The 14,149-nt window shown below is 45.2% G+C and overlaps 3 protein-coding genes across 3 annotated transcripts in view; all 3 read left to right on the forward strand.

Moving 5' to 3' along the window:
• The window catches only part of LOC309562944 (gastrula zinc finger protein XlCGF53.1-like), a 49,175-nt gene extending 44,602 nt beyond the window's left edge, over positions 1 to 4,573 (forward strand). The window contains exons 2-3 of the mRNA XM_082267272.1: positions 3,880 to 3,988; positions 4,189 to 4,573. Coding sequence (XP_082123398.1) covers positions 3,905 to 3,988; positions 4,189 to 4,419 — 315 coding nt within the window. The 5' untranslated portion in view covers positions 3,880 to 3,904 and the 3' untranslated portion in view covers positions 4,420 to 4,573. The remainder of the gene's footprint in view (positions 1 to 3,879; positions 3,989 to 4,188) is intronic.
• LOC309562616 (uncharacterized protein) overlaps positions 1 to 14,149 on the forward strand; it is a 679,009-nt gene that overhangs the window by 176,691 nt on the left and 488,169 nt on the right. Inside the window, 1 exon segment of the mRNA XM_082266869.1 lies at positions 6,424 to 7,240. Within this exon segment, the coding sequence (XP_082122995.1) occupies positions 6,424 to 7,240 (817 nt within the window).
• LOC309562621 (uncharacterized protein) overlaps positions 1 to 14,149 on the forward strand; it is a 478,591-nt gene that overhangs the window by 167,497 nt on the left and 296,945 nt on the right. The window lies entirely within an intron of this gene.

Below are 14,149 nucleotides of genomic sequence, written 5' to 3' on the forward strand. Positions count from 1 at the left end.
GGGTCAGAGGTCTCCCAAATGCTGTCATTCCTACCTTATAGGCCTTTTAGGCTCGAAAAGCTACCTCTAGTAGGATTTATCATTGCACCTGGAAGGCGTTTATGGCCTGGTGCGAGTCGCATGGTTTCCATGCCCGCTCCTTCTCGGTGGCGAGGGTTTTGGCCTTCCTACTGGAAGGTGTGGATCAGCGCCTGGCGCTAACCACGATCAAAGGTCAGTTGTCAGCCTCTGCCGTTATTTTCCAACGTCCTTTTCGACTAATTCCTTGATTCGTACCTTTATTTCAGGGGTGCGGCATTTGGCTCTTCCGTGGAAGGCTCCCTTGCCTCCCTGGGACCTGAATTTGGTTTTGTCCGTTTTGCAACTGCCTCCCTTTGCAAACATCAGAGACATTCCTCTGCCTGTGTTGTCCCAGAAGTTTGCCTTTCTGGTGGCTATCCCCTCTGCTCGCAGAGTTTTCTGAATTGGCGGCTCTGTCTTGCCGTTCACCTTATCTGGTTGTTCATAGGGATGAAGTGGTCTTGCAACCCAGTCAATCTTTTCTCCCCAAGGTGGTGTCTGCTTTCCACCTCAATGAGAATATTGTTCTGCCTTCGCTTTGTGCAAAGCCCAAGCATCCCAAGGAATTCTCCTTGCATTCCTTGGATGTTGTTCGGGCAGTCAGGGTTACCTGCCTGCCACGGAGTCTTTTTGGACGTCCGATCCCTGTTTAGCCTTCCTGAAGGGCCTCGGAAGGTTTTTTCGGCTGCGTTCGCGGCAACTATTTTTTGAATGGATCAGACAGACGGTTGTTCAAGCCTATTCGATCAAGGGTCAGGTTCCTCCTTTCCCTGTGATGGCACCTTCTACTAGAGCTGTGAGTGCCTCTTGGGCATTTTTGCCATTAGGTTTCTGTGGCTCAGGTGTGAAAAGCGGCGACCTGGTCGTCTGTGCACACTTTCACAACATTCTGCGGAATTGCTGTACTGGCATCCTCAGATGCTTCCTTTGGCCACAAGGTTTTTAGTGCGGCGGGTTGTTTTGAGGAGATGTATTTTATTTTGTCTCTTCCTGGGCTGCTTTTTGGTTGTTTCATTACCTTTTCGGTAGGTTGCGTCTTGCCACCCCTCACACCTACACTGCTTTGGGACGTCCCACTAGTGAAGGCTGTATGAACGGGCTGCGACTGTCAGAGGACGTAAGAGAAAATAGAATTTTTGTAAGAACTTAACATAAAATTATTTTCTCTGAGTCCTCTGACAGTGGCCGCCCCCGCCCCTCTGGTTCTTGGATTTGGGGGTTATTGCCTTCCGGTACTGCTTGCTCCAAACTTAGGATAATGGCTGGGGTCGGCCCCCTAGAGGTGTGTCTAAATATAGATAAGTTTTTTATTAACCTTTCTAACTGCCTAGCTTACTCCTGCAGAGGGTGCCATTACCCACTAGTGAAGGCTGTATGACCGGGCGGCGACTGTCAGAGGACTCAGAGAAAATAATTTTATGGTAAAATCTTACAAAAATTAAGTTTTTATTCAATTTTTGAAACATTTGTAAAAAATGTTTTATTTTTTTTTTTACATCCTGTTATCAGAGAAGTTCAGTGTCTCCATAGTAACCCTGTACTACTCTTGGGAGGATGGGGGGGGGGGGGGGTGATCATGGATTTTAATTTAATTTTTTACATTTTCCTTGTTGATCCAATAAAGATCATTGTAACAGCAAATTTTCAACTGGGATCACTAGTAATCTGTGATTGGCTACAGCTAATCACATGGTACAGTGCACTGTGATTGTCCCAGGTACTATTTGATAGCTGTAGGCCAATCATAGCATAGTCCACACAGCTGTTATGAATGAATTAATTCTTAACAGCTTTGTTGATCTTGTCATCATGTGATCACATAGCAATCACCAGCCCCCGAGTACTGGGAACCGCGTAGGCACGCCCCCTCTTAACCCGAGCAGCCAAAATGATGTACATACATGTGAATTGTGGTCAGGAGTATATCATATACAGTCCAGGGTACAGAGTGTAGTGGTCAGGAGTATATCCTATACAGCCCAGGGTACAGAGTGCAGAGGTCAGGAGTATATTATATACAGCCCAGGGTACAGAATGCAGGGGTCAGGAGTATATCCTATACAGCCCAGGGTATAGAGTGCAGTGGTCAGGAGTATATCATATACAGCCCAGGGTACAGAGTCCAGTGGTCAGGAGTATATCATATACAGCCCAGGGTACAGAATGTAGTGGTCAGGAGTATTTCATATACAGCTCATGGTACAGAATGCAGGGGTAAGGAATTTATCATATACAGCCCAGGGTATAGAGTGCAGTGGTCAGGAGTATATCATATACAGCCCAGGGTACAGAGTGTAGTGGTCAGGAGTATATCATATAAAGCCCAGGGTACAGAGTGCAGTGGTCAGGAGTATATCATATACAGCCCAGGGTACAGAGTGCAGTGGTCAGGAGTATTTCATATACAGCCCAGGGTACAGAGTGCAGTGGCCAGGAGTGTATCATATACAGCCCAGGGTACAGAGTGCAGGGGTCAGGAGTATTTCATATACAGCCCAGGGTACAGAGTGCAGTGGTCAGGAGTATATCATATACAGCCCTGTGTATAGAGTGCAGTGGTCAGGAGTATATCATATACAGCCCAGGGTACAGAGTGCAGTGGTCAGAAGTATATCAATTACAGGACCACTACAGGAGAAGGATGCCTTCTATCAGTGGTCAGTGTAGTGGTCCCTACACTGGTGACCAATGGGAGAAGGATCCCCTTATATTAGTGGTCCCTTACATTTGTGACTAATTAGAGAAGGGCCACCTTATATCAGAAGTCAGGGTAGTGGTCTCTTACATTGGTAACCAATGGGAGAAGGACCCCTTATATCAGTGGTCAGTGGGAGTGAAAAGACTGCACCTCTAACAGATCAATGTCGATTTTTATTGAGAGACAGAAATTGTTCATTGCTCATGTAACCCCTAGAAACCTTTAGAGGAACTCGGGCCGAGAAAGGCTGGACTAGGCAGTAATATATTTCTCTCCCTCTTTGTGGGAGTGGAGATGACCCATCTATAAGGATTTACAGTACATACACACACAGCACAAGGCCGTGTTCTCACTACGAAACGTTTCTCGGGGCTGCAGTTCCTCTGAGCTCCACAAGATAGTGATTTCACGTCTACCCAGACAGGAAGTCTCTATGGAAGACAGGAAGTGATATCAGTGATAAATAGGAAGTTCCAGGTAAAAGGTGAGTTGGGAGGAAGTAGCGAGGAGACATTGCTGGAAGTGGCAGTAAAGGAGGTAATAAGATCTTATTTTCTATTTACACCCAGTAAACCCCCCCCCCCGTCATGTCCGTCCTCTTCCTTCATAGTCATTGTGACGTCTTTTATCTCCAGCAGATGATGATACACATATATATAGTGTTGAAACCTGGATGAACCCCTTCAAGGGCAGAACATTCCCCGACTTACGGGTCGGACTAGTTCCTTATTTTGGAGATGTGTCACTTTTCACACCAATCAACTTCTCACCTCATCAGTCTATACTAACAGATTATGTAACTTTTATTTGGAAGCGGGGGATGGTTTTTTTTTTAGAAAGTAATAGAATCTTCATCAGCATTCTTTGCAGGTGGATCAAGAATAACGGAAAATGGACTTCACAGAAAACAAATATTGTGATCCATTGAATCAAAGGATTAGAGACTCCCAAATTACAAAAAACACAGCAAACCCTAAACTGAATGTTCCTCTGCTTGTAATCCCACTAGGGGCGTTCTTCTCTGATAGAAACCCTCATATTATTCCTCGTACCTCCCCATCCTAATATTGTACAACCAGTACAGTCCACATCATTCTCTCTTATCAATTATTGGTCTATAGGAAATCTGTATAGATCACATGACCAATGAGGATGAAGGAGGACCCGAGTCACATGACTGAGAAGATACTAAACCTCACCCTGGAGATCATCTACCTGCTGACCGGAGAGGTGAGGAGGATTCTGGGAGGTCACATGACATCACTCTTATCTCTATTAATAAAACACAGACCTGACCGGAGAGGTGAGGGGGATTCTGGGAGGTCACATGACGTCACTACTATCTCTATTAATAAAACACAGACCTGACTGGAGAGGTGAGGAGGATTATGGGATTCTAACATGATATTCCTATTGGTTCTCCAATACAGAGATTTCCTCTTCTGAAGTCAGGTGATCATATGACCATCACAGTGCCTCCATGTGACTCCCTAAAACCTGAGAGACACAACATGCAGAAGGTTCTAGAAGTCACCAAGAAGATGATGGAGCTGCTGACAGGAGAGGTGAGCGGTGCTGGGAATTCTGGGACATTATCCAGTAACAGACAAGGGATGTGTCTGGATGGTGACTGTATCATTGTGTGTGTCAGGTTCCTATAAGGTGTCAGGATGTCACTGTCTATTTCTCCATGGAGGAGTGGGAGTATTTAGAAGGACACAAGGATCTCTACAAGGACGTCATGATGGAGAATCAGCCGCCCCTCACATCACCGGGTAAGAGGAGACTTTATTGTAAAGGAGAGAGCAGTACGGAGGGTCCACCCAGATCCCCCATCATCTGATAAACACATAGAAACAATGTATTCAGTCAGTGTGTGTGTTTCCTACAGATGGATCCAGTAATGGGAACCCACCAGAGAGATGTCCCCGTCCTCTGTATTCCCGGGATTCCACACAGGAAGGTCACACCATTCCTCACAATTACAAGGTCAGTGTGATGGAACATTTAGGATCATGGACTCGTAGAGATGATGTGTGGATTTTGTATGTGAGTTTATATTTTACAGATGATATTGTTGATCCTTCTCTTGGTTTAGGGTGAAGATCTGATAGATCATAAAGTTGAGGGTATAGCAGAAGAAGAAGAGACGTATGTGAGGGATGATCAGCAGTCTATGGAGGAGGATGGAATAACTGGAACATTTATAGAGGAGGACACTCCTACAGAGATCAGCACAGGTGAGTCATTAACACTAAATACATTCCTCCACCCCTCTAATGCTCACTGATTGGTCCAGAGTAGGGCGGGGGCTGGGTGATATCAGCCTGTAATACCCTGGTCAATTTCCTGAGCTGTGTTCCCCATCCTGTATTCCTGTATTTATAAACTGAATTTATGGAGATTCTGGGGTTCAGCTGGCAGCAAAATGTTGATTTTCACCATAGGTGATGCCCGGCCTAGGCACCTGGGGTATGTATCTTGGATCTTCTGCCCCATACCCGGGTCTAACAAGATCTCTGACAGAACAATTCTCCTGGGGTTATTTGCTCTGTTATTTGCTGGCTGTGCCGGGTGGAGGGATATGTCTGTATAGTCTCACACCCAAGTCACCGAGTGCAGTCTCAGGAGATGGGAGGCAGCGGTGTGGGACCTCTGCAACTTGTCTCATGTAAACATTTAAGGCTGCCACTGATTACTGAACACCAATATTATGAGTACTGACCATTACACTGTATAATTTATGTTGTACATTACATACAGTATTCCTGACCCCTGCACTATATACTCTATGTTGTACATTACATACTCCTGATCCCTGCACTATATACTCTATGTTGTACATTACATACTCCTGACTTCTGCTCTCTCCCCTCTACCAACTGCTATATATACACATAATATGGATTCTCTTTTGTTACACCCATTTCCTACCAGCTGGACATTTTATATCTAAAGATTTGATTGGAGGACAGACTTTTACATGGTGATAATAATGTGATAACATCCTCCAACTTTGGAACCTTGAACAGAAAGTGATAATGAGGGAGGAGTCCATCTTGGTTGGTTAGGGGAACCAATCTGTTGATGTCTAGTAATAATCTTTGTATTTCTATTTTAGTAGATGGACGGGAGATGAGGAAAACCTCAGAGGATTGTCTCACTTTGTCTCCAGACTGTAAAGTAGAAGATGAGGACATCACACAGTATAGTCCAGGAGAAAACCCGGCTACCTCAAATGTCCATCCGGCACCACACAGTGTAGATGGACCATCGTATTCCTCTTATCCTGAGGAACCTCAGACTGTGAGGGACAGTGCCGGACCATCGTATTCCTCTTATCCTGAGGAACCTCAGACTGTGAGGGACGGTGCCGGACCATCGTATTCCTCTTATCCTGAGGAACCTCAGACTGTAAGGGACGGTGCCGGACCATCGTATTCCTCTTATGCTGAGGAACCTCAGACTGTGAGGGACAGTGCCGGACCATTGTATTCTTCTTATCCTGAGGAACCTCAGACTGTGAAGGACAGTGCCAAACCATCGTATTCCTCTTATCCTGAGAAACCTCAGACTGTGAGGGACGGTGCAGGACCATCGTATTCCTCTTATCCCGAGGAACCTCAGACTGGGAGGGGTGGTGCCGTCCTTCCAACAGATAAGAGGTTTCCCTGTACTGAGTGCGGGAAATGTTTTTCAAAGAAGTCCAATCTTGCCATTCATCAGAGGTCACACACAGGAGAGAAGCCATATTCCTGTCTTGAGTGTGGGAAATATTTTTCAAATAAGTGGTATCTTTCCACACATCAGAGGTGTCATACGGGGGAGAAGCCGTTTTCCTGTTCTGAGTGTGGGAAATGTTTTTCAGATAAGTCCAATCTTTACACTCATCAGAGATCTCACACGGGGCAGAAGCTGTATTCCTGTTCTGATTGCGGGAAATGTTTTGTACAAAAATCAGACCTTGTCAAACATCAAAGGACTCACACGGGGGAAAAGCCGTTTTCTTGTTCTGAGTGTGGGAAATATTTTGCAAACAAATCCAGCCTCAGCAGACACCAATGGTCTCACACGGGAGAGAAGCCGCATTCCTGCCCTGAGTGCGGGAAATGTTATTTAGACAAGTCCAGCCTTTACAGACATCAGAGACTGCACTCAGGTGAGAAGCCGTATTCCTGTCTTGAGTGTGGGAAATGTTTTTCACAGAAGATCATTCTTTACAAACATCAGAGATCTCACACGGGGGAGAAGCCGTATTCCTGTTCCGAGTGTGGAAAATGTTTTTCAATGAAGTCCAATCTTTACACACATCAGAGATTGCACACGGGGGAGAAGCCATATTCCTGTCTTGAGTGCGGTAAATGTTTTTCACAGAAGTGCATTCTTTACAAACATCAGAGATCTCACATGGGGGAAAAGCCGTATTCCTGTCCTGAGTGTGGGAAATGTTTTTCAGTGAAATCCGATCTTTACAGCCATCAGAGATCACACAAGGAGGTAGAGCCACTTTCCTGTCCTGAGTGGCAGAACTGTGACCCACAGAAGTCCTCTGTTTACAGTCATCTGAGATTGGACACGGAGGAGAATAAACTTTAATGGTCTGAGTGAGGGAATTGTTCCTCACTGAAATCCTGTCTTCCTGTACATCAGGGGTTTCACACAACCCTGGAGGTGTATTAGTGTCTTGAGTGCGGGAAATGTCTTCTATATGAATGTTGGTGGACATGTGGGGAAGGAGCACACCCTGATATACACCTCAGATATACTCCATGGCTGATCTCCATCATGTAAGAAACACTTCATAAGGAGATCAGAGATCACCAAAGACATGGATGAAGTGTTGTCCCGTGTCGGCCATTGATAGCAGGAGAAAATAAAAATGGAGCCCTTACCTTTTATTGGCGGAGTGCATTTTGTGCGGGAAGATTTCACAAACACTTAAATAATGTAACACGTTGTGTATTGTATTTTACTTAAATTATTAAAGACTCCACCTCCACACTCCAGAAAAGTAATTTTCCTGACCTGTCGGATTTTTACCTTTTACTATTTCCCGATTTTATGACTGCAATCTTATAAAAGTGAAATGATAATAAAAAAATTTTAACCAAAAAAATATGTAACATAATGGAGATTTTCATATGTAGGCGGCCATCACACATGCATGTATGTAAGAGCTCTTGGGGGGAAAAGGGTTTAGGTGATTGGGTATAACTTTAACTTTTACACTTTTTTCACTTAACTTGTTATTGCTTTCTCAAAAGGGTTCAATATTCTCCTATGTGATTGGATATTGTGACAGGTTCTCTTTAATGAGACATCAGATGTTCGCTTGTCTCCCTCTCCTCTACATGGCAATATCTGCCAAGCCGGTTCAAGGCCCACAGGTGGGATAACAGAGCCTGGGAAACATGGGGGGGTTTTGAGCAAAAGTAGAAGGACCCTTATATAAGTGATCGGTGTAGTGGTCCCTTATATTGGTGACCAATGGGAGAAGGGCCCCCTTAAATGAGTGGACAGTGTAGTATTCACTTACTTTGATGACCAATGGGAGAAGGACCCCCCTTATATAAATGGTCTGTGTAGTGGCCCCTTACATTGGTGACCAAAAGGAGAAGTACACCCTTATATCAGTGGTCAGTGTAGTGGTCCCTTACATTGTTGACCAATGGGAGAAGGATCCCCTTATATCAGTGGTCAGTGTAGAATGTACCAAGTATGCAATTGGGCTGCCCTGCATCCAGCCTGCTTTGGGAACTGGCATTTAGAGCTGCCAAAGGTTTTGTGACAGATAATAGAGCACATCTGGTTACATACTCCGTGGACTGGCTGACATTTATCAAAATGAATCAGTCCTGGATTAGCAGCAGCTATGATGCCCCTGATGGAGATGTTGCTGTTTAAGTGTATTCTGGATCTAAGCTGCTTAGCTTTGTGGGTGTTGATTTAATCTGGAAGAAATATTTTGGTGTAGGTTTTATGGGCACAATTAACACCTTTGTTTAACGGGTACATATCATTTAAATTTTTGACAGCAAGGCAATTCTTGCTTTGATCAAGAGAACCTCTATAGGCTTACGGTGTGAAGGCACCTCAGACAAACAAAGACCATTTTGGACTGGGGGGGGGGGGCGCAAAAACTGCAGGACTGAGGGGGCCCAATGACTGTAAGACTGGGGGGATGCAGAGAATGAGGGACTGGGGGGGTGCAAAGATTGCAGGACTGGGGGGGTGCAACGACTGCAGGACTGGGGGGGCACAAAGACTGCAGGACTGGGGGGCGCAAAGACTGTAGAACTGGGGGAGATACAGAGAATGCAGGACTGGGGAGGGCGCAAAGTCTGCAGGACTGGGGGGGGGCGCAAAGACTGCAGGATTGGGGAGTGCAAAGACTGCAGGTCTGGGGGGGTAAATGAGAGACTGGTGTAGGAAACCACAGGGCTGGGAAGGGAGATACAGGGAGCCCATTGTTTGGGGGAGGGGGTAAAGCCCCGGATCCAAACAAAACAGGACATTCAGCCCCCTTCTCAATACATTCACTAAAACATTTCTCAGGGCTGCTGTTTCTCTGACCTCCACAAGGTGGTGATCTAATTTTTACTTAAATCAGGAGTCTCCATGGAATACAAACAGGAAGTGAGGTAATATAAGGACAGAAAGTTCCCGGGTCAGAGGTGAGTCGGGAGAAAGTAGAGAGGAGACATTGCTGGAAGTGGCAGTAGAGGAGGTAATAAGATCTTATTTTCTACTTCCGTGCTCTTCCTCCATATTCACTGTGACGTCTTTTATCTCCAGCAGATGATGATACACACATATATATAGTGTGGAAACCTAGATTAACCCCTTCAGGGGCAGAACATTTCCCCACTTACGGGGCTGAAACATTCTCCTTATTTCGTAGATGTGTCACCTTTTTCCTCCAGTTTCGACTCATCGGTCTATCCCTTCAGAGAGGACCTACTTCCTTCCTCTGGAGGTTCTAAAGATGCCCATACAGGGTTAGATTCTCTTTTGAGTGTTCGTAGAGCAATCGTTCATCAGAAAATTCTTTCTTGCCATCACCAAGTCGGCCAATTTTATTTGAAAGCAAATTTTGCCCAGACTGGCTATCCCAGTCGTTTCAATTACTATGTGTTTGATTTTTCGTAAGGAAATCCACAGTTAGAATTTTCCTAATTTGAGAAAAACTTTCCATCCTGCTCCTTTTGGATTTTATCGTTCGTACAGTTGAAAACAAGTGTCAATTCGACCCCACTAGAAAATTAAACAAACCTTCCAAAAATTAACATTTTCAGGGGCTAAAAAAAAATGGATTTTTTAATACAGACTTACCTGTAAAATCCATTTCTTGAAGTACATCACGGGACACAGAGTCATAAATCATAACATATGGGTTATATAGCCACCTACAGGTGAAGGACACTGGCAACCAATCAGAATTGATGCCCCCCTATTTAACCCCTCCGACACAGGAAGTACCTCAGTTTTGTAGCAAGCAATAAGGACCCCATAGAAGAGGGGAGGGACCTCTGTGATGTACTTCAAGAAATAGATTTTACAGGTAAGTCTGTATTAAAAAATCAATTTTTAATTTTGTACATCATGGGACACAGAGCCATAAATCATAACATATGGTATGTTCCAAAGCAATGCATCTGTGGGGAAGGGGCCCACCAAAAAATACCGCCATTTTAACCCCAAAAAAGGATTACACCACCACCTGCATAACACTACGGCCAATCACAGATTCCTCCTGAGTCCCAACATCCACTCGTTAGAAACGAGTGAACATATGCACCGACGACCAGGTCAGGGCCTTGCAAATCTGAGCCATAGAGACATGATGGCGATGTGCCCAAGAGGCACCTACTCCTCTGGTAGAATGTGCCTTTACAGGAAAAGGTGGAACCTTTCCTACTAAACCATACGCCTGGGTAATAACCTGGCAAATCCAAAAAGAAATCATAGATTTAGATGCTGCCAACACCTTTCTGGGGCCTTCTGGCAGTACAAACAAGATCTCGGTCTTACAAAATCTGAGGTGTTTCCTATAAGTAAAAAAGTGCACGCATTACATCAAGAGAATGCAATAACTTTTCCTCCTCTGAGTGAGGGGCTGGAAAAAAGGAAGGTAGTATAATGTCCTGTTTCAAATGAAAGGTGGACACCACCTTGGACAAAAAACCTGGGTGTGGATGTAAAATCACCCTCTCTTGATGAAATATCAAGAATGGCTCTTTACAAGAAAGAGCTGCTAGTTCCGATACCCTTCTAGCTGAAGTTATCAAAATCAAAAAGACTAGTTTCCTGGTCAAAAGAACCAGGGGAACCTCCCTCAAAGGCTGTTTTTGCAAAACTGCCAACACCAAATTTTAGTCATAAGGACATAATGATGGCTTCACTGGTGGAAGCAAATGTAACATTCTCCGGACGAAGGTCTGAACCAACGAATAGGAAGTGATTGGTTCCTGGAAGATGGCTAAAGCTGAAATCTGCCCTTTGATAGTGCTCAAGGCTAACTTCATATCTACACCTATTTGAAGGAAAGCTAGAATTCTCCCGATGATATATATGCGGGGATGCCATTTCCTGGTCTCACACCAGGAAATGTAGGATTTCCAAACCCTGTAATAAATGTATCTAGAGACTGGTTTCCTAGCGTTTATCAGTGTAGGAACTGCAGGGCCAGGTACACCCCGTTCCTTCAAGATTACAGCATCAATAGCCAAGCCATCAATTTTAGAGACTGTACAGCAGGGTGGAATTGAGAGAGTAGGTCCGGACGCAGTAGAAGAATCCAAGGCCTCATCACTGCCAATCTCTGGATTTTTGCAAAACAAACCCTCCTCGGCCATGCTGGGGCTACCAAAATTTCTGGTTTCCTCTCTAGCTGGATCCTGCGCAACAGACGCGGTATCAGCTGCACCCGAAGAAAGACATAAATCCAGGAATACTCCTCCCAAGGATTTACCAAAGCATCCACTCCAACCACGAGTGGATCCCTGGTCCTGGACACAAATTTCTTCAACTTGTTGTTGAACCTGGATGCCAACTGATCTACGTCTGGAACTCCCCAGCATAGGCAGATTGATTGAAAAATCTTGGGGTGTAAGGACCATTCCCCGGAAACATCTGTCGACAACACAAAAGTCTGCCTACCAGTTCTCTATTCCTGGAATGAAAACTGCTGTCAGGCATGGCAGAAACTTCTCTGGCCACGACAGGATGAAGTCCACCTCTTTCTGGGCTGACCGACTCTTTGTGCCTCCTTAATGGTTGATATAAGCCACAGCCGTGGCATTGTCAGATTGTACCCTGACAGGGTAACCCTGTAAACCCTGGACATCCAGAATTTCAAAGCTCGACTGACTGCTCGGATTTCCGAAATGTTGATGGGGAGACTTTTATCTACCCAAGACCATTTCCCCTGGACAGTGGCTTCCTCGAGAACCGCTCCCCAGCCGGAGAGACTGGCATCTGTAGTGACTAATTTCCAAGTCACTGGAAGAAAGAATTTCCCTTTCTCCATATTTCTGGTCAACAACCACCAATTTAGACTCTGACGTACTCTTGGTACCAGAGACATGGACCGGTCTAGAGACTGAACCTTTCTAGTCCAGGCAGACAGAATGTTGTTCTGTAAGGGTCTGGCATGGAACTGGGCATAGGGAATATCCTTGAATGCGAACACCATTTTCCCCAATAACTTCATGCAAAGACGTATAGAAGAATATCTCAGCCTTACTATGGACCGAACCTGATCCTTTAGGTCTGCGACCTTTCTTGCTGGCAAAAATATCTTTGCCTGTGCTTTGTCCACAAGAAGACCCAGATATTCCAGATGCTGGACCAACTGTAATGCTGACTTTACCAAGTTCAGTATCCAACCCAGATGTTCTAAGAAATGTACTGTCTGATGGACATTTTGGCTTAGAGCCAAAGCCGATCGATCTATCAGTAATAGATCATCCAGATATCCTATTATAGATATACCTCGGGACCTTAGAACAGCCAAAACTGGAGCTAGGATCTTTGTGAACACTCTTGGAGCTGTGGCTAACCCGAAGGGCAGGGCCACAAACTGAAAATAACGGTTCTCTATTGCAAAGCGTAGAAACCTTGATGAGCCTGGAATATAGGCGTGTGAAGATATGCATCCTTAATGTCTATGGATGCTAGAAATTCCTCTCCCTGCCGGGAGGCTATGTCTAAACGTACTGACTCCATACGGAAAGTACGAAGGTTCAGAAACTATTATAGAGCTTTGAGATCCAGAATAGGTCTCACATCCCCGCTTGGTTTGGGGATTATGAACAGGTTTAAGTAAAAACCCCTGAACCTTTAGTTCTCTGGAACCTCCATTATCACTCTTTGAGCCCTCAGCTGGTCCAATGCCAGAAAGAGAGACCTTTTTAGGGGATCTGTCGGTATACTTGACCTTATAAACTAAGGATATGGGAACACCTGAAATTCCAGTTTGTACCCCTGAGAAATGGTGGAGATAACCCAGTTGTCTTGGATTGATTCCACCCAAACCTTTGAGAACTGCAGCAGCCTCCCCCCCCCCCCCCCCACCCAAGTGAGTGGGGGCGCCCCTTCACAGAGTAGGCTTAGAGCAAGACTTGGCTGATCTCTGGGCCCAGGGCTTTTACTGACCCTGTCCTGAAGGCTTGGTTCCAGACCCAGATGGTTGAGGCCGTCGCCCCCGTCTGGAATTAGAAGCACTGGCAGTATGAGTGCTGGGGATCTTAAAGGAAAGACGCTTGCTCTTCCTTTTCACAAGTAGCAACGTACTCTTCACCCACCCCGAGATCTTTTGGATATACTTATCCAGATCGTGACCAAAAAGGCGTCCTCCCTGAAAAGGGAAGCCAGCCAGTAACTTTTTCATGGTAATTAACATACAGTGCGAGGTAGAGCTGACAGATCTTCCACAGACTCTCCTTGAGAAGGAACTGTCTTGGACACCCGCTTCATATGGTCTTTTTAAAAACCGACAAACTCCTAAGGCCGCTACTGCTGGCTGTATCGCAGATCCTGCAACCACAAAGGAGGCTTTCAATAACGAGTCCAACTTCTTATCTGCTGGAACTTTAAAAACCTGTACAGAGTATAGTGGTCAGGAGTATATTATATACAGCCCAGGGTACAGAGTGCAGTGGTCAGTAGTATATCATATACAGCCCAGGGTACAGAGTGCAGTGGTCAGGAGTATATCATATACAGCCCAGGGTACAGAGTGTATTGGTCAGGAGTATATCATATACAGCTCAGGGTACAGAGTGTAGTGGTCAGGAGTATATCATATACAGCCCAGAGTACAGAGTGCAGTTGTCAGGAGTATATTATATACAGCCCAAGGTACAGAGTGTAGTGGTCAGGAGTATATCA

This window comes from Pelophylax lessonae, assembly GCF_965119305.1.
Source record: "Pelophylax lessonae genome assembly, chromosome: 9".
Lineage (NCBI taxonomy): Eukaryota > Metazoa > Chordata > Amphibia > Anura > Ranidae > Pelophylax > Pelophylax lessonae.